A 21,165-nucleotide genomic window follows, 5' to 3' on the forward strand; every position below is an offset into this window, starting at 1 on the left:
TGCATCAGGGATCATGTCGTAAATTCATTCCTATCTCCTGAGAGTCAACCCACGATCAATACTCTGTGGAACTTACCACCTGTAATGGGTCACTCCAAATGCGGCCACTGCAAGGCCTGTGATCTGACGATACAGACCAAAGACTTCACTTATCTTCATCTAACTGTGAAATTGAAATGTTTCAGTAATTGCAACTCCAACAACGTCATTTATGCCATTCTATGTCCATGCCAGAAGATCTACATCGGGCAGACCCAACAGAAAATCAAGGCACGCATATTGCAACACATGAGCCGCATTCGTTGTGAGGTCGAAGGGGCACCACTGGTGGAACATTTCAAAGTGAGCAACCACCCACCTGAGAGCCTACGATGGTTGGTCATTGAAAAAGTCACACTGGGACCACGTGGAGGCAATATTTCTAACATTCTCAATATACGAGAAATAAAGTGGATGTACTTTTTCAACTCCATTGAAACTGGCCTTAATGAATCCGATAGTTCATTCTCCCAATTGGCCACATTACCTTAGTTAATCTGATTTTTTATTACAAGCTGTCTGTCTTGCTTTACCTTCCATGGTGGGTCCACGCTTCAGCCATTTTATTGTCATATATTGCTGATCATATGCAACATCTGTTCACGTACAGAGCCTATACCCTCATGTCTGAGAGGTACGCTCTGTTAACCATAGCAATTGACATGAGTTTAAATTAATCGCTGAATACTTTTACATGTTGCCCTTCTGTTACAAATGCCAAATGTTGAGCTTTGGTTTATATGTCTGTTTGTATACTCTGCAATGTATTTATTACAATGGGTTTCTCCATCTCATTTTGTACTCTCTTACAATGTTGACCATTCGATAACATCTGCCTTTTGGTTCAGTCTCACCGGGAACATGCCTGACCTGTTAGTCTTTTCACTAGCTTTACTCCCCCTAGCTGACCCGTTTCCATGACTCCCATATCTAACCAGGAAACGCGGCACTCGCACTGCATCTCGCTCACGGAGTAACACAGAGCAATTTACCGAGTAAGTCACTTTCCTTTGCAAGCCCGCTCCCGTTTCCCTCTGATAAACAATACGATTTATCATCCTTCCCCTTCTCACTCCCACAGACTCAACTCGCTTACTAATCAGCTTGAAATCGCCGACCCAGAATATTACCGATCACTGCGATACTCTGTTGCCGCCCAAATCGGTAAGCCGCCCGTTTCATTTTATTTTATTTTACATGTGGGATGATTCCGTCTACTGGCCCCGCAGCTCCTCCCTGATAGCCGCGACCGGCCCCAATTATTTAATTTAATAATATTTTTATCCCACAGACCCATCCCGCAGAGCATTAAGCCTGCCATTGACGATTGTGCAATCCCGTTCAGTGTCATCCGATGTACCGCCGCTAACTGGTAAGCTGCAGGTCTTTCCATTTTAATGTAATTGTTCACCAAAGCGCTGTGCTTATAATCGCAAAGTGGCTGAATTGGGTCTCCCAATCAGCCGCTGTCGGACCTTAGTTTACATTGCTCGCTCTTTTACAGATGCGGTATTCATCCACTTGTTTCCAACTCATTGTATCCGCCGTCTGAGAGCCAAGCAACACGCTGACTTGCGGTAAGCGTCTCCTAGAGGGCCCTGTCCAGCCATTAGCTATTCTCCCCTGTGCATAATATAGACTATGTTCCCAGTTAAATTCACTCGGCGGCTCCACCACGCGCGGCATCTACAGTAGGCCACGTGAATGCGCACTGCCTCTTGTAGCATTTCATGTTTTAATCCAAACGTTAGTGATTCATGCCGACCTCCGGCCACAAATACAGGTCCCTACGACACATCTGCTTGTTTGTAACCAACTCCTTTGCACTCAATTTTGTGTCATCGCTGTCTGCTAATGCATTTGTAGCGGCGCACGTGGTTCTCTGTTCCATAAGGATTATGTCGTTTTTACTGCATGGTGATGTACATACATATCCTCCAGATATGTTGGATGGTCTCATTTGGGGTGCCATTGTCTGCAAATGCTGTTGTAGCGGCCCGTACGGTTTCCCATTTCCAGGCCCATTCTTAAATCTGGTTTAACTGCATGCGTAACGTTTATTTCTCAACTAATGATGTAAGTCGGTCAACTTTTGGCTCGACCCAAGCCCAATTGTATCTCTACCTATGTGTTAATTCAGAGGTTGATTACCACCCTCTAATTTCGAATTACTATATCCCCATTAGGTCCTTTGCCCCCACCCCCTGGTCCTGATGAAGACCCTACAGCAAGGTTAAAACGATCCTGCAACTTCAAGAGGGTCGAAACGTCGACTGTTTGGTTTTATTGTGGCAACTACACACCAATATTGTATATATGCTGTACCTGGTGTAGTATGCCTGTTTTCGAACAAGTTATTATGTGATATACAAGTTGTTGCCACCGCATTGGTGTCACGTATATATGCTTAAACAACTGATTTTACTGTCACCTAATCCCTTCACTTCACGCTATCCTCACTATCACGTTCCCTCTCCCACTTTGGGGCACTGTATGACGTTAATACAGTTTATTGCATTCTATTATGTGTATATGATACTCTATCCCACTGTGAATTAAACCGTGTGGATCTGAAAACATTTGTCTTTTGAATGATTACTTTTCAATTATTTAATTAGTTCCCTTGATACACTGGGACCCCTTCCTTCTAGTACATATTCAACCCAGGTCCCAGTGACTATACATGGGTATACCCCCTTGTGCATACTCTACTTCGTGCAGACGCTGGTCTGCGAGGTTTCCTTTCCCCACCCCATTGCTTTTGATTCCCAACTTTAGCATCACAATATGGTAGAAAGAGAACTCTTGTCCTACTCCGAGGACTACATCGACAAATTGCTTGAAAACCCTGATAACATCTTTTTTCAATCTGATGTTCCAACAATTGACTTCTCATTAAAAGACAAAATCTCACGTCTTGAACGCCTGGAAAAGAAACTGGTGCGTACCCGCTGGCATGGTCATTTGCTCACTAAGTACCTTAAAGAGAACATAATTCCAGTAGGATTGCAAATCAAGATAGAACCGGCCATTTTCATTGAGGTTCCGAAATTCAGAGAAGGCTTCAGCCACATATCCAATAATTGCTCTCGCCACTGGATGGTGTTGGGCGTCGAAACTGCCAAAGACCAGGTAGTACTACTCTCCGCCGAAATTGCCGCCTTGAAAGCAGAAATTTCTGCTGACTCCAACTTTGCAAACGCAAAGGACACTTTAACTAATCTACAAGCCACACTCAAAGACTTTGATCTAACAACCCAAAACCGAAAACTTGAAAAATTGGCACGAGATATTCGTCTCTACGATAAAAAGAAGACATACCCATATCTGCAAGACGATTATTATCGACAGGACACACAAGGCCGTTTCACCACCAGAGGTCGTGGCAATTTCAGAGGCAGACGGAATTACTCTACCTTTTCGGATTCCTCCTATAGCTCTGAGGGAGAGCCGGACTCTGCTGGCCCAAGTAACCAATACTCTTATTTTGACTACAATTATCCTCCTCAGTTATTCCCTCCTTTTTTAGGACAAGGCCGTGGATCTTGGCGACCCCCACGAGGAAGAGGCAATTCATGGCCCCGTGGTCAGAACCAACGTGGCTCCCAGCAGCAACAAACCAACTGGAGTGGAGGCCAAGGACAACCGTCCAAACAAGTTCAATTTCAACCAGAACCTCACGGCGAAAGGACAACTCGCAACAAGACGTACCGTTGGTAGACCCATTGGAGCCCGATGCAATATTAAATCCCATTGTCAATATCTCAAAGCAACAACTCAGTGACACTGAAGTTCAAGTACTCAGCAAGGGACTATCATATGTCCCCACATACAACCCTGACCACTTCGTGGTAAGAACGGAACTTATCAAATTTTTTCGGAAAATCCGGTTAAAGTACTTTTTTCGCAATTCCGACACACAGTCAAAAACATCCATAACAGGCTTACGACCGCCTTCCACATTTGTCCCTTATGCCAGCACGATGTCCAACCAAATCCTAGCCTATGAAACGGTAGTTTGGCGTGATGTACAACGGGCCTTACAAGACAAAACCTTTGTTCGATATAACATCAGCAGATCCCAGAAAACTGCTCTACAGACACTGGCTAAGAATACCCAAGTTGTCATCAAACCGGCCGACAAGGGCGGGGCGATTGTGATCCAGGATCAATCTGCGTATAAAACTGAAATTCTGCGCCAACTACAAGACACCAGTTGTTATCAAGTATTAAGATCGGACCCCACCAGATCCATTGCTACTGAGATCCTAGAGATTACACAAGAGGGATTGGATCTTGGTTTCCTCTCTGAGAATGAATTCCTTTTTCTTAACAATAAACATCCACGCCTGGCAACAATTTACACCCTACCCAAACTCCACAAAAGCATGACCAATCCACCGGGCCGACCTATCGTGTCAGGGTGCGGGTCCATCTTGGAACCATTGGGAAAGTATATTGACTTTTTCATTAAACCACTAGCAGAGGCCACTCCGTCCTACCTCAGAGATACAATGCATACCATCAATATAACTGAAAGTATACCATATGATCCATCCCAGCAAATACTAGCCACCTGTGACGTCGTCTCCCTTTATACCTGCATCCCCCAAGAGGAAGCCTTGACGGTTATTGACCGCTGCCTTCGGACACGTCCAGCACCTGTTCAAGTGCCATCTGAGTTCATTGTAGCCTTACTCAAAATTGCGATGACCCGGAACTTTTTTCTATTTGATACCAACTTCTACTTGCAAACCTCTGGAGTGGCTATGGGGGCTCCATTTGCACCTGACGTAGCTATACTATACATGGCAGCATTTGAAGAGGACACTGTTCTCAGCCAACATAACCCATTCAGAGATCAAGTCGGCCTTTGGGTACGGTACATCGACGACATCCTGTTGATATGGAATGGTAACCAAGACCAATTGAACATTTTCTTTACGTGGCTCAATGAGCAATCCCAGCACGTTAAATTCACCATCACATCAGACAGCAACTCTATCGACTTTTTGGATGTCACAATATATCATGAATCTGGTAGACTTTGCACCAAATTGTTTCGCAAACAAGCTGAGAGGAACTCCTTATTGACTTACAGCAGCCATCATCCGCGTGCCCTTAGGGATAACCTGCCCTTCGGGCAATTCCTCAGGATACGCCGCAACTGCTCCACCAAGGATGACTATTTCTCTGAGTCTCAGGATCTATCGAACCGTCTACTAAGCCGTGGCTATCCTAGACGTTTGATTAAAAAGGCCCGCAAACGTGCCTGGTTCTACCCCCGAGAGGAACTACTTGTACCCAAAAACAGAATGGAACAGCAAGAAAACCGAATTGTCTGTGTGACGACGTTCAGCACTAAGAGCAATAGCATCAAAAAAATTATCAACAAACACTGGCATTTGGTTGCCGATGACATTAAACAACCCCAGACTCCGCTTCATGCATTCAAGAAAGCCAAATGCATCAGGGATCATGTCGTAAATTCATTCCTATCTCCTGAGAGTCAACCCACGATCAATACTCTGTGGAACTTACCACCTGTAATGGGTCACTCCAAATGCGGCCACTGCAAGGCCTGTGATCTGACGATACAGACCAAAGACTTCACTTATCTTCATCTAACTGTGAAATTGAAATGTTTCAGTAATTGCAACTCCAACAACGTCATTTATGCCATTCTATGTCCATGCCAGAAGATCTACATCGGGCAGACCCAACAGAAAATCAAGGCACGCATATTGCAACACATGAGCCGCATTCGTTGTGAGGTCGAAGGGGCACCACTGGTGGAACATTTCAAAGTGAGCAACCACCCACCTGAGAGCCTACGATGGTTGGTCATTGAAAAAGTCACACTGGGACCACGTGGAGGCAATATTTCTAACATTCTCAATATACGAGAAATAAAGTGGATGTACTTTTTCAACTCCATTGAAACTGGCCTTAATGAATCCGATAGTTCATTCTCCCAATTGGCCACATTACCTTAGTTAATCTGATTTTTTATTACAAGCTGTCTGTCTTGCTTTACCTTCCATGGTGGGTCCACGCTTCAGCCATTTTATTGTCATATATTGCTGATCATATGCAACATCTGTTCACGTACAGAGCCTATACCCTCATGTCTGAGAGGTACGCTCTGTTAACCATAGCAATTGACATGAGTTTAAATTAATCGCTGAATACTTTTACATGTTGCCCTTCTGTTACAAATGCCAAATGTTGAGCTTTGGTTTATATGTCTGTTTGTATACTCTGCAATGTATTTATTACAATGGGTTTCTCCATCTCATTTTGTACTCTCTTACAATGTTGACCATTCGATAACATCTGCCTTTTGGTTCAGTCTCACCGGGAACATGCCTGACCTGTTAGTCTTTTCACTAGCTTTACTCCCCCTAGCTGACCCGTTTCCATGACTCCCATATCTAACCAGGAAACGCGGCACTCGCACTGCATCTCGCTCACGGAGTAACACAGAGCAATTTACCGAGTAAGTCACTTTCCTTTGCAAGCCCGCTCCCGTTTCCCTCTGATAAACAATACGATTTATCATCCTTCCCCTTCTCACTCCCACAGACTCAACTCGCTTACTAATCAGCTTGAAATCGCCGACCCAGAATATTACCGATCACTGCGATACTCTGTTGCCGCCCAAATCGGTAAGCCGCCCGTTTCATTTTATTTTATTTTACATGTGGGATGATTCCGTCTACTGGCCCCGCAGCTCCTCCCTGATAGCCGCGACCGGCCCCAATTATTTAATTTAATAATATTTTTATCCCACAGACCCATCCCGCAGAGCATTAAGCCTGCCATTGACGATTGTGCAATCCCGTTCAGTGTCATCCGATGTACCGCCGCTAACTGGTAAGCTGCCGGTCTTTCCATTTTAATGTAATTGTTCACCAAAGCGCTGTGCTTATAATCGCAAAGTGGCTGAATTGGGTCTCCCAATCAGCCGCTGTCGGACCTTAGTTTACATTGCTCGCTCTTTTACAGATGCGGTATTCATCCACTTGTTTCCAACTCATTGTATCCGCCGTCTGAGAGCCAAGCAACACGCTGACTTGCGGTAAGCGTCTCCTAGAGGGCCCTGTCCAGCCATTAGCTATTCTCCCCTGTGCATAATATAGACTATGTTCCCAGTTAAATTCACTCGGCGGCTCCACCACGCGCGGCATCTACAGTAGGCCACGTGAATGCGCACTGCCTCTTGTAGCATTTCATGTTTTAATCCAAACGTTAGTGATTCATGCCGACCTCCGGCCACAAATACAGGTCCCTACGACACATCTGCTTGTTTGTAACCAACTCCTTTGCACTCAATTTTGTGTCATCGCTGTCTGCTAATGCATTTGTAGCGGCGCACGTGGTTCTCTGTTCCATAAGGATTATGTCGTTTTTACTGCATGGTGATGTACATACATATCCTCCAGATATGTTGGATGGTCTCATTTGGGGTGCCATTGTCTGCAAATGCTGTTGTAGCGGCCCGTACGGTTTCCCATTTCCAGGCCCATTCTTAAATCTGGTTTAACTGCATGCGTAACGTTTATTTCTCAACTAATGATGTAAGTCGGTCAACTTTTGGCTCGACCCAAGCCCAATTGTATCTCTACCTATGTGTTAATTCAGAGGTTGATTACCACCCTCTAATTTCGAATTACTATATCCCCATTAGGTCCTTTGCCCCCACCCCCTGGTCCTGATGAAGACCCTACAGCAAGGTTAAAACGATCCTGCAACTTCAAGAGGGTCGAAACGTCGACTGTTTGGTTTTATTGTGGCAACTACACACCAATATTGTATATATGCTGTACCTGGTGTAGTATGCCTGTTTTCGAACAAGTTATTATGTGATATACAAGTTGTTGCCACCGCATTGGTGTCACGTATATATGCTTAAACAACTGATTTTACTGTCACCTAATCCCTTCACTTCACGCTATCCTCACTATCACGTTCCCTCTCCCACTTTGGGGCACTGTATGACGTTAATACAGTTTATTGCATTCTATTATGTGTATATGATACTCTATCCCACTGTGAATTAAACCGTGTGGATCTGAAAACATTTGTCTTTTGAATGATTACTTTTCAATTATTTAATTAGTTCCCTTGATACACTGGGACCCCTTCCTTCTAGTCGAAATATATACATGCATACGCAGACACACAGAAACATTCATCCACGCCCACAAAAACACACAAAGATATAGATGCGAAGACATGCATGCACTACCATGAATAACCCTAGGACCATTCATACATGAACACATACTTAGACAAGTACACGAAAGCATGAATATGCATGAACGCGCAAATGCGCACGCACATACACACACACACTAACTAGTACATACTCACAGCCAGATGCCATAGTTGTGCTCACATACACTTCACACACCATGTAAGTTTATATAAGTACTATCTTAAGGTCAGAAAAGAAATTCTTGTTTTCAGTTATTTTAGGACGAGCCCTTGGATGATTTCAGCCATAATGTCCAAGCACAGTGAATCTGGTCAGTATATTTATCTGGTGGGGACCATAACCCAGTCTGTAGGGTGACGAATCAGACTCTGTGTGTCCACACAAAGACATGGGCACAGAGGGACAGCACTCACTGGAGCCACTCACCCTCATGGTTTTATATTTTTCCTCTTCCTTGACTTTAGACTCCAGAATATATTCCTCCTCTTTCTTCAGAAGACACATCCACTCTTGAAGTTTTACCTGCAGGGATAAGAGTGCAAGAACGTAGTGTAGATCTGTAGAGTGTGGTCTTACTTACAAAACAGTGTCACTACAGAACCTGCCCCATGTGCGCAGAATGAATGTACCAGTCATACATTAATATTGTAAGTACCACCCAAACATATCTCGATTGTAAGTACCAGTTGAACATATAAGGATTGTGAGCACCAGCCCCAAGTATCACAGGCAAGAATACAGACACCAGTGTCACTTCTTCGGTTCTGGTCTTGCCTAGAAGGGCCTGAAATCCTGTTCACACAAACTAGCTTCATCACTGGCACTAACGTCTTCTAGATAAAGACACTGGGCTCGATTCACAAAGGAAAACTTAGACATTTAGTCTAAACTTAGACCAAACGTCTAGGACCTTGGGAATTCACAAGGGGCTTTTACGAGTACTGTCTTTATGGTCGCACTTGGGGTCAATGACAGGAGTCAGGCAGTTGTCTGCAGAGAGTCTGCAACAGAGCAGTTCCAGCCCTTTACAAGGTCTGAAGCATGAATAAGACACCAGCCTTACGGGGTCTGCAACAGAAAAACAGGCAACACACTCATAAAGGGTCTGTGACAAGAAACCTGCCAGAACGAGACAGAAGACACCAGCCCTTTACGGGGTCTGAAGCAGGGATCAGGCACCAACCTCATGCAGGGCTGCAGCTGGGAACAGGCAGGATTAGTGAGAGAGCAGGCAGCGACCCCTAGCATGGAGTATGGCAGGGAGGGTAAGCAGTAGAGTCAAAGGTTTCGGCGCAGTGTCCATCTGACAAACAGCTTCCGTTTTACTATCCTGGCCCGGGGAATCTTCTTGTGTCACGAGTCCTCTGACAAGTGCGTTACATCTGGAGCGTTGCTCTCCATCAGAGTACGGGATTGAGGTCCATCCAGAGAGGTCCTGGTTTTATTCTGAGTAGATCCCCCTCCCATGACAATATGAACTTTTTTTTAGTTTTTTTTTGCAGAGTTTTATATAGCACAAACTTAACCCGAATCGGGCATCAGAGCGCTTTACATAGCACCAGTTACGTTACATTAGGACACACATTCATTTTTGTTAGGCACGGGCGATTAAGTGATTTGTCCAGAATCACAGGAGGTTCAGCGTCATTACCGAGACTTGAACCCAGTTCCCCACGTCCGAGATCGGGCCCTAGCCGTTAGGCTAACTCCTCTACCCAAGGTTTGTGGCAGACGAGTACAGTAGTGCGGGACGTCGCCTCAAACTCAGATTGAAGAGTGACTGACACTACCTTCTGACTCCGTGTAGTTTGTCATATCTGGGATCCATCTGTATGTATGTGTAGCATACATGTTGTGTCACAGATCTGTATAGGCTGAATTACAATTAGCAGGGCCTCACAGTGCTGTCAGGCTCAGTTACCCTCAGGCCCAGGTCTATAGGATGCAGGGCTTGGGACCATGTGAGGTGAGGTTTCCCTGTGCAGTGATGGGAGCCTCGGTGGGAGTGAAACGCTTTTTGTTGTAGAGTGAATCAGAGTCTTGGTTGTAGTCTGTGCCTACAGTCCCCCTTCTCTTTGTAGCCTCCCCACCATTCCCTGCTCCTCACACCCCCCACTGCCCCCGCCCTCCATTGGAATGTTTTTAAGGCCAAGTACAACGTTTGTCTTGAATATCTATCCTGATGGAAGGAGGGATTGTGTGTGGTTCACTCTCAAGTTCACTGGTTCCCTCCAAAGGTCTGGGGCTAACTATGAATCTTATTGGACAGGTGGATTGGAGCGAACTATCCTAGGACAGGATATAAACTGCCCCCTTTACACTTTATGGAGCTCTGCACAGCACTGAAGAGAATGCTGAAGACCAGAGGTGGGAATGATGGCCTCCTCCCTTCTACAGGAAGCACAAGACCCACAGGACAGGAGCAGGAACTCTGTTGCTTCTGAGGCAGGACCCCAGAGGTGGACTGCCTGCGAGGGGGGAGGGGCTTGTCCTGATCACCCTGAGCCCAGTTCAGTGCTCAGCACCTTGAGGTGAGGATGTTGAAGACTCTGAGCTTCTGAGCTTCCCAAGACCAGGAGCCTGTGATCACAGCCCAGCCCGATGGTCATTCATCCTGTGAGGGGTCACGAAAGCCAGCGAGTTTCATGCAGCCAAAGCTACAGGAGATCTTCACTCTGTGCCCAATGACGATGGAAGTCTAGCGCCTGGACCCTGCACTTCACTTTGTGTCTGATGAACCCTGCACTGCAGGGGAGTCATCTTCACAGAAGCCCTTGTGACACGGTGTGCTTCACCCTGCATTGCTGCAGCTCTTCTGCTGTGTTTGATGACCAAGTAAGCTCATGTGCTACACCCTGCACTTCCCTTGGTGTCTGATGAACCCTGCATTGCTGGTGAGTCATCTGCACAGATGCCTTTGTGACCCTGTGTGTTTCACAATGCATTGCTGCAGCTCTTCGTCGGCACCCCTATGGAGTCTTTGCCCGCGTGAGCCTGTGTGCCACACCCTGCATTGCTGCACCTCTACGCTGTGTTTGATGACCAAGTAAGCTCTTGTGTCTGATGACCCCTGCATTGCTGGTGAGTCATCTGCACAGATGCCTTTGTGACCCTGTGTGTTTCACAATGCATTGCTGCAGCTCTTCGTCGGCACCCCTATGGAGTCTTTGCCCGCGTGAGCCTGTGTGCCACACCCTGCATTGCTGCACCTCTACGCTGTGTTTGATGACCAAGTAAGCTCTTGTGTCTGATGACCCCTGCATTGCTGGTGAGTCATCTGCACAGATGCCTTTGTGACCCTGTGTGTTTCACAATGCATTGCTGCAGCTCTTCGTCTGCACCCCTATGGAGTCTTTGCCCGCGTGAGCCTGTGTGCCACACCCTGCATTGCTGCACCTCTACGCTGTGTTTGATGACCAAGTAAGCTCTTGTGTCTGATGACCCCTGCATTGCTGGTGAGTCATCTGCACAGATGCCTTTGTGACCCTGTGTGTTTCACAATGCATTGCTGCAGCTCTTCGTCTGCACCTCTACTGAGTCTGTGCTCGTGTGAGCCTGTGTGCCACACCCTGCATTGCTGCCTCTCATCTGCTGCATCCCATCACCACGTGATCGTGTGTGCCACAGCCCAAAATATACATTGTATCCTCTTAAAGAGTTAACATGTGCATTGACTTGTGAGTCTTGAACACCCACACACATACCATGTGCTCCTCTGCAGCTTCCTCTGTGGAACTGTCACTTGTGAATTTATTTATTTATTTATTTTAACGACTTGTAGAGCGCCTGGTGACCCGAAGGCATCCCCGCGCTGTAATGATTTTGATATCCAGATGGAGGAGAAAAAAAGAAAAGGGGGGGACGTTATTTCGGAAATAGAAGTGTTTTCAATTTTTTTCTGAAAATAAGATAGCTGGGTTCCAGTCTGAGGGTACGTGGGAGTGAGTTCCATCCGGTGGAAGCTTTCACAGAGAAGCGTCGGCCTCCAGTGCGTGTCTTTTTAAATTTGGGGATGTTGGCTAGATGTTCATTCTCGGACCGCAGGGATCTGGGAGCTATATAAGGAGTTACCAGGTCGCTGAGAATCGGAGGACCAGCTCCATTAATCAGTTTGTAAGTTGTGCACATGGCTTTGAATTCCACCCTTTGACGCACCGGGAGCCAGTGCAGGGCTTTGATGGCAGGTTTAGCTGACACTCTGGAGGAAAGGTTCATGAGTAGTCGGGCTGCAGCGTTCTGTGTTCGTTGTATTTTAGCCAAGACGGCCTCTGGGGCACCCAGGTAAACCATGTTACTGTAGTCCAACCGTGACAGTATTAGCCCTTGGACTAGGAGTTTTCTGGAGGTGGGCGGGAGTAGGGGAAGAATCTTGCGGGTGGTGCGCATAAGCCCAAAACAGGTTCCTGCAGTTTTGGCCGCTTGTGTTTTCATTGAGAGCTCGGGTTCTAGCCAGACTCCTAGGGTCTTAATTTCTTTTTTCGGGGTGGGAATTTCCCCGAACACGTCTGGCCAGGCTGATGGGGGGATGGTCACCCATTGCTTTCCCATGAGCATCACTTCGGTCTTCGACCCGTTTAATTTGAGTGATGATTCACACATCCAGCCATAGATTTTTGTAAGGCAATTTGCCAAATTGTCTGGGTGGTCGTCTAGTTGGGATAGGGAGACGACCAGCTGTGTGTCATCCGCGTAAATCACTATTTTGATGCCGAGGGGTGTCACCACGTCTTCAAGGGGGGCCATATAAGCATTAAAAAGCGTAGGGCTTAGAGAAGATCCCTGGGGGACCCCGCTCGTGAGGGGGAGGGTGGACGAGTGGTGATTGCTGTCCCATACCTGGAATGTGCGCCAGGCAAGGAAGGACTCTATCCACCTGAGCGCCATCCCGGTGAGCCCTGCTGCCGCCAGCCGTTGGAGGAGGACACGATGGTTGACTGTGTCGAAGGCTGCACTAAGATCCAGGAGGATCACTGCCACTGACCCTCCTGAATCCAAAATGCGCCTTGCCTCCTCGATAACGGCCAGAAGGGCGGTATCAGTGCCATGACCCGGGCGAAACCCAGTTTGGGATTGCCGTAAGATGTTATTTGCCTCGAGAAACTGAGACAATTGTCTGTTGACCAATTTCTCGGCTACCTTGCTGATGCCAGGGAGGAGTGAGATTGGCCGGTAGTTTGCCATGTCTGCTGGGTCTAGCTGGGGTTTTTTAAGGAGTGCTTTCACGACTGCGCTCTTCCAGCTATCGGGGACAGATCCTTGGGCAAGCGAGCTGTTAATAAGCTCTGTGATCGTGGGAACTATGACAGGGGCTACGGTTTTGAGGAGTCTAATTGGTGCGGGATCCAGAGGTGATCCGCTTTTCATTTTGGCCAGGGTTGCATCTACCTCGTTGCAGGTTACTGCCCTAAATGTAGCTAGTTGGGGGCGCATGCTGCTTCCTGCTTGGCTGGAGGGTGATTTATTGTCCGTGTGACTAGAGGGACAGGGGGGGGGGAGGGATGTTAAGATTCGGGCAATTTTGTCATTAAAATAGGTGGCTAATTCGTTGCTTCGGTCAACAGGGGGGGCGTTGGAGGAAGGAGTGGTTGGTACTTTCAGTAGCTCTTTTACGATTAGGAAGGATTCCCTAGCTAAGTTGGTAGATTCTCTTATCCGAATGTCGTAATGGGAGGCTTTAGAGCGCTTAATGGAGGCTTTGTATAATCTAACTGAGTTCTGGTAGGCTTCCTTGCTGGCGTGCTGCCAGTCTTTCCTCCATAGCCGTTCGGCTTTCTTGCATTTTTTACGTAGTAATCGAAGTTCCGGGGTATACCACGGGGCGGAACCTGGTTTCCCGTTTTTGTCCTCCCGGGTTCTAAATGGGAGTACGGAATCCAGGGAGGTAGTAATCCACTCTCTGAATTTACTATCGGCGATAGCTGGGTCTTCTGCATGGGCAGGGGTAGTTGACTCTAGGGTCCTGGCCCAGTCTTCGGTGGGGAGCTTGGACCAGGCCCTGTCCCTGGTGTAAGTGGGAGGTTTTTGAGATTTCCTGAAAGGTCCTGATAGTTGGAAAGAGACTAAAAAGTGGTCCGTCCAGGGGAGGGGGAGGGATTCGCTGAATTGCATGGTGGGGGTGCTTGTAAACACCGGGTCCAGCAAGTGACCTTTGTTGTGTGTAGCTCCGGAGTTTAGGAGGTGGCGGTCGAGAGCCGCCAGATCGGTGGTCAAGTCGGCTGCCCCAGTATCTAAAGGGTCATCGAAATGAATGTTCAGGTCTCCTAGTATCATGAAGTTGGTGATGGAGTGGGCCTGTGTTGCTACCGTGTCCAGGAGAGCACTAGAAAAAGAACCAGGGTGACCGGGGGGGCGGTACAGTAGGATGCCTGTGAGAGAGTTAGTCGGGTCTAACTTAATTGTGAACTGTAGGCTTTCAGAGTCGGGAACCTGCGCGTCGTTGTATTTGCAGGGGAGATAGTCCCGGTGAATAATGGCGACCCCACCACCTCTGCCTAAAGGGCGAGGTAGGGACTGAATGAGGAAGCCCGGAGGGGTAGCTAGAACCATGTCTGACGCCGAGTGTGGGGAAAGCCACGTTTCCGTCAAAAATAGAACGTCGATCTCATGGTCTTCTATAAGATGGTTGATAAGCGTCGCATGTTTAGGGAGGGAACGACAGTTCAGAGAAGCAAGTTTGAGGGCTGAGGGTTTGTAGGGTTGAATAGGGAGTTTGAGTAGGACTGGGTGGCAGTAAGTGCAGCTGATAAATGGTCCCTCTAGATCGTGAACATACTCACAAGAGGAGGCGATGGTGGGTCTGAGACTTAGGAGGTCCCGACGTGAGTAGGTTACCTTAGGGGCAGTTTTATCCAACAGGGGTTCTGGCCCTAGGCCCGGCCGTGTGCAGACGGGCGCAGACGGGCTTGCCTTAGGCGCGCCTTCGGCGCGCTAACGGCGCTCCCGCTGCGCTCGTCCACTGCGAATCGTTAACACCCACATACACTCCTTGCACAGACTTCTCGTTGGGGCCCACATGGTGGGCAATGATCCATAAACACATACCTAGAGCGCTTCAGCAGCCACCTGCATGGACTCTCGTGTGCCCTTTGAATCCATGAAAACCCACAGACACACCCTGTTCTCTTCTGCAGCCTCTTCAATGGCATACAAGGTAGGGTGACCAGAGGACTCCCTGCCACCGGGACACAACATGTCTGGGCTTTTGATTTAACAGATCAGGGCATTCTGCGACTTGTAGTCTTGGTTTATTTTAATGGACCCTATTGCTTCAACACACCAGATAAAACAATGATATGTGAAAGATAAATCCAGGAATGGAAAGTGGTGTCCCAGTGACATGGAGCCATCTGGCTACCCTATCAAAAGGGTGACTTGTGATCTTTGAACACTCACACAGAGCTTGTAATCTTCCACTGTCCCTTGGTGTGGCTCACCAAACGACTTTGTGATCCCTGAATGCCCACAGACATACCCTGTAATCTTTACTTGTAGTTCCAGAAAACACACCACACACACACACCGTGTGCTCCTCTGCAGTGTCTTCAATGGGGCTCAAAGAGTGACTGAGATTCCCTAAGGCCCACGGACCTACCTTGTGCTCCTCTGCAGCCTCCTCTACACGACTTGCTGAGTGAGTTGTATGCTCCTTGGACTCCTGGCAGACCCAGCATATCATCGTCTGATCCTCTGCACAGAACAGCAGCTGTGCCTGGTTAGGTTTCCCACACAGATTCTCCTCTGGTGGCCTCACGGGGGACAGATGAAGCTGTTTTGCAATTTCCACCATGTTTCCCAGCTGCCTGTTGGGTCTGAGGTTTTTCCCAGAAGATTTTGCTCTGCACTGTGGACAGGGGAAGTTTTCATCTCCTCCCTCCCACATCTGAGTGATGCAGGAGCGGCAGAAGTTGTGTCCACACTCGGTCATCACCGGATCAGTAAAATATTCCAAACAGATGGAACAAGTGGCCTCTTCCTGGAGGTTCCCGAGCTGAGCAGCTGAAGCCATGATGCAGAAATGCGTGAAGTGAAGGTACTTTTCACTTTATCTCTTTGTGAAGTGGGTGTGTTTGTGCGTCTGCCCCTCTCTGGCTGCGCCGGGATTCATGTTACAGTCACAGAGCAGAGAACTGACTCCTCTGCAGCCTGTGCTCTGACTCGAGGTTTCCCTCTTTTCTCAGCTAAAATACCAGCAATTCGGTTTTGTTCTCAGATTCTGTAAGTGTCAGGAGTGGTCACATAAATATGGATTTCTATAAAATCCCCCGAGTTATTTTAAAGTGGGAATTCTGCGTCTTTTTTGTAATAATAATTGTTTCAGAGCTGTACTGACATCTGGAAAATAATTTTGAAACAATTTCTTTATGCCTTTGCTGTTTGAAAGGCTGAAAAATAACTGCTTTTCTCACTTCTTCGCGTGTAATAATTATCACTGGCATTACCCGCAATTGGAGGAGCAATTTATACCGCAGGGTTGAATAAATTATACAGCGAGATAAGGCAACTTATGCGGCTGAACAACAATCTTTGACATCATTATTTCAATTTCGTGCAATTTTATCTCACACAATCATTATCTGAGCAGAGGTTTCATCTCATTTGTGCAGTTATATACCTCGGTACAACATTCATCAGATAAAAAATGGTGACTAGCGAAGCCTTGGAAAGGGGCTGCCACTGTGGGCCACGTGCAGTGATTTTTAGTCATTTTTAGGCCAAGCATTCAAGACCTATTGTAATTTCTTATGTTGTGTTAAAGCCATCCCCCAGCTTTTAATTTGTTTGCGTCAGTGTCCTTCAAAAATCCTCGCTTGGTGGCGTGGCCAACTGCAGAGGGAAATGGCCGCACCGCACCTCAGCTCCGTTGCGCCACTTCCGATCAATCCGTATTAAAACATCTTGCCCCTTAAAGAATCGTTTGTTGTGGAGCTCACCTGGCCCTGGTATCAAGCCCGCCGACTGGACGGAGTGCTATCTCGATCACAGGTGATTGTGCGACTGTAAGTGGTCGGAGCTGTTCGGCAGCATCGAAGGCCTGGGGCGTGCCCCGTCGCTCCCCGGCCACGCTAATTAAATCTACGCCGCAGCTGCGGCGGGGAGCCCACGGCAGTGCCTGTTTTGGAGAAGCTGAGTTGAGATCCTCACACCGGAATTGCCATCGGTGAGTGCGCCGCCCCAGCCGCTGATTCCAGACCGCAGGGCACCAGTACCTGCGTACACCCTGTGCCAGTGTGCCCAGAGGTACAAAATGGGGTGGTGATGGACGGAGCATCTGAACCAATCAAACACTCACACTCAGTCAACAGATCTGGGTTTAATCCATCACCGTTCTTTAGCCCACTCTGCCACCCCAGTTCAGACATGGCAATATTCAAATCAGTCTGACCCTGTGCCTCATGGGAACAGTCCAGCCCGAACTGCCAAGCCATGCCTTCCCTGGACTGGAAACAAGCTTCCTAGGACCGGTTTCTGGCATTACAGCCGTCTTCAGCCAGGCTTGCTTGAATCCAATGGCAAAGTGAGAAAGGGACTCACGTCTGAGCATACCCTGCCAACTTATGGCTAACAAAGCGGTACAAAAGGGGGTGGTGATGGACGGAGCATCTGAACCAATCAAACACTCACACCCAGTCAACAGATCTGAGTTTAATCCATCACCGTTCTTTACCCCACTCTGCCACCCCAGTTTAGACATGGCCATATGCAAATCAGTCTGACCCTGTGCCTCATGGGAACAGTCCAGCCCGAACTGCCAAGCCATGCCTTCCCTGGACCGGAAAGAAGCTTCCTAGGACTGGTTTCTATCATTACAGCCGTCTTCAGCCAGGCTTGCTTGAATCCAGTGGCAAAGTGAGCAAGGGACTCACGTCTGAGCATACTCTGCCAACTTATGGCGAACAAAGCGGTACAAAAGGGAGTGGTGATGGACGGAGCATCTTGACCAATCAAACACTCACACCCAGTCAACAGATCTGGGTTTAATCCATCACCGTTCTTTAGCCCACTCTGCCACCCCAGTTCAGACATGGCAATATTCAAATCAGTCTGACCCTGTGCCTCATGGGAACAGTCCAGCCTGAACTGCCAAGCCATGCCTTCCCTGGACCGGAAACAAGCTTCCTAGAACTGGTATCTGGCATTACAGCCGTCTTCAGCCAGGCTTGCTTGAATCCAGTGGCAAAGTGAGCAAGGGACTCACGTCTGAGCATACCCTGCCAACTTATGGCGAACAAAGCGGTACAAAAGGGGGTGGTGATGGACGGAGCATCTGAACCAATCAAACACTCACACCCAGTCAACAGATCTGGGTTTAATCCATCACCGTTCTTTAGCCCACTCTGCAACCCCAGTTCAGACATGTCAATATTCAAATCAGTCTGACCCTGTGCCTCATGGGAACAGTCCAGCCTGAGCTGCCAAGCCATGCCTTCCCTGGACCGTAAACAAGCTTCCTAGAACTGGTGTCTGGCATTACAGCCGTCTTCAGCCAGGCTTGCTTGAATCTAGTGGCAAAGTGAGGAAGGGATTCACGTCTGAGCATACCCTGCCAACTTATGTCGAACAAAGTAGTACAAAAGGGGGTGGTGATGGACAGAGCATCTGAACCAATCAAACACTCACACTCAGTCAACAGATCTGCGTTTAATCCATCACCGTTCTTTAGCCCACTCAGCCACCCCAGTTCAGACATGGCCATATGCAAATCAGTCTGACCCTGTGCCTCATGGTAACAGTCCAGCCCGAACTGCCAAGGCATGCCTTCCCTGGACTGGAAACAAGCTTCCTAGGACCGGTTTCTGGCATTACATCCGTCTTCAGCGGGGCTTGCTTGAATCCAGTGGCAAAGTGAGCAAGGGACTCACGTCTGAGCATACCCTGCCAACTTATGGCGAACAAAGCGGTACAAAAGGGGGTGGTGATAGACGGAGCATCTGAACCAATCAAACACTCACACCCAGTCAACAGATCTGGGTTTAATCCGTCACCGTTCTTTAGCCCACTCTGCCACCCCAGTTCAGACATGGCCAAATGCAAATCAGTATGACCCTGTGCCTCATGGGAACAGTCCAGCCCGAACTGCCAAGCCATGCCTTCCCTGGACCGGAAACAAGCTTCCTAGGACCGGTTTCTGGGATTACAGCCGTCTTCAGCCAGGCTTGCTTGAATCCAGTGGCAAAGTGAGCAAGGGACTCACGTCTGAGCATACCCTGCCAACTATGGCAAACAAAGCGGTACAAAAGGGGGTGGTGATGGACAGAGCATCTGAACCAATCAAACACTCACACTCAGTCAACAGATCTGGGTTTAATCCATCACCGTTCTTTAGCCCACTCAGCCACCCCAGTTCAGACATGGCCATATGCAAATTAGTCTGACCCTTGCACTGACGAGACGGCCTCACTGTGGGGGTAAGGCCCGGGTGTCCTGCATGATGATTGTTTCAGGCTTTGACTCGTCCGGGCATTAATGTGATAGCCAAGTGAGCAACAGCTACACAGAGTCTCTGCACGGAGAGGGAGTTGGATTTCTACACCCATCCATTCCAGGTCCCATGTTTCTTTCTATCCAAGGCCTTCTGCAGGGCTGGGCAACAGCCGGCGGCTGTTGCTCCCTTTGAGTTCCTCGTTCACTCCTTCCCCCCTACTCCAGCGGTTTGGGGTCTCTCCTAACATATTGGTGTTTTCTAGTCAGGACCTTGCTGGCGGAAGCTGACAGGCCACTTTGGGCTTGATCCCACAGCAGGCGGCCGTGAGTAGCTGACATGGCCCGGTCTCTTCTCTGTTACACCAAACTACAGACTATACCATGGCAAGTGGCCGCAGTGGCTGAGGCATGCTACAAGCGAAACTAGACAAGTTCGCCTGGCAGAAGGGCCAGGATGAAGCGCAACCTAACCCCAAACCCAAAGAGGATCAACCGGACCCCACTTTGCAGGACATCTTAACTGCTATAACAACGGTGCGCACCTTCCTGGAGGCACGCATTGACACCATTGCCACAGAGGTCTCTTTGATCAGAGCAGGCATGAGGAAGATGTCTGAACGCATTAGTACAGTTGAGGTCACCACCAAAGAACTGGCGAGCGATACGGACCTTCTCAAATGACATGTGACTGACCTCCAAACCAACCAGGAAGCACTAGCCCTGCAGCTTGACGACTATGAAGGCTGCATGAAGCATAATAACATTCGTATTTTTGAGAGGACCGTATATCCCTGTATGCTGACGACATTCTCCTCTACCTCGCCTCCCCTAAAACTTCATTGCATGTAGCTCTCGACATTTTTACGAGCTTTGGGAAAAACTCTGGGTATAAAATCAACTGGAGCAAGTCTCAGCTGCATGTCCTGCACAGGGACCCACCCACACCACCCCACCTCGTAATTGCCCCATCCAAACAGTGCAAGAGGGTTTTAAGTATCTGGGAATGTTTATCCCCTCGGACGCTAAACTTCGATACAAATACAATCTCCTCCCCCCACTCCAAAGATTGAAGCGTGATGCCGCGAGTTGGAGGGTGTCGCCGCTATCACTTCTGGGAAGAGCAGCGCTCTTTAAAATGATGGCCTTGCCACGCTTCCTCTATGTCCTTCAGAACTCCCCGGAACTGGTTCCAGCTAAATACTTTAAAGAAATCGAGAACATTCAGAAGGAGGTGCTGTGGGATGGTAGACCCCGCATTGCTCGACACAAACTCACACTTGGGGGTTATGACGGAGGTATCAGGCTACCAGATATTAGAATGTAGTACTGGGCAGACCACCTAGCAGCTGTAAACCACTGCACTTACCGTCTGGGAGATGACTCCAAGTATAGAATGGATAGGTGGATACTTCCGGTGGGAACTTTAACAGAGCGCTTTACTCCAAACACCGCAGATACCTCCTAACGGGACCAACAAAACACTC

At 48.2% G+C, this 21,165-nt stretch overlaps 1 protein-coding gene across 1 annotated transcript in view; it reads right to left on the reverse strand.

Moving 5' to 3' along the window:
• LOC144752402 (E3 ubiquitin-protein ligase TRIM39-like) overlaps positions 1-16,281 on the reverse strand; it is a 139,965-nt gene extending 123,684 nt beyond the window's left edge. The window contains exons 1-2 of the mRNA XM_078640334.1: positions 15,852-16,281; positions 8,687-8,782 (exon numbers count right to left, since the gene is read on the reverse strand). Of these exons, the coding sequence (XP_078496460.1) occupies positions 8,687-8,782; positions 15,852-16,265 (510 nt within the window). The 5' untranslated portion in view covers positions 16,266-16,281. The remainder of the gene's footprint in view (positions 1-8,686; positions 8,783-15,851) is intronic.
• Positions 16,282-21,165: the final 4,884 nt, after the last annotated feature.

Source organism: Lissotriton helveticus, chromosome 5_1, assembly GCF_964261635.1.
Source record: "Lissotriton helveticus chromosome 5_1, aLisHel1.1, whole genome shotgun sequence".
Taxonomy (NCBI): Eukaryota; Metazoa; Chordata; class Amphibia; order Caudata; family Salamandridae; genus Lissotriton; species Lissotriton helveticus.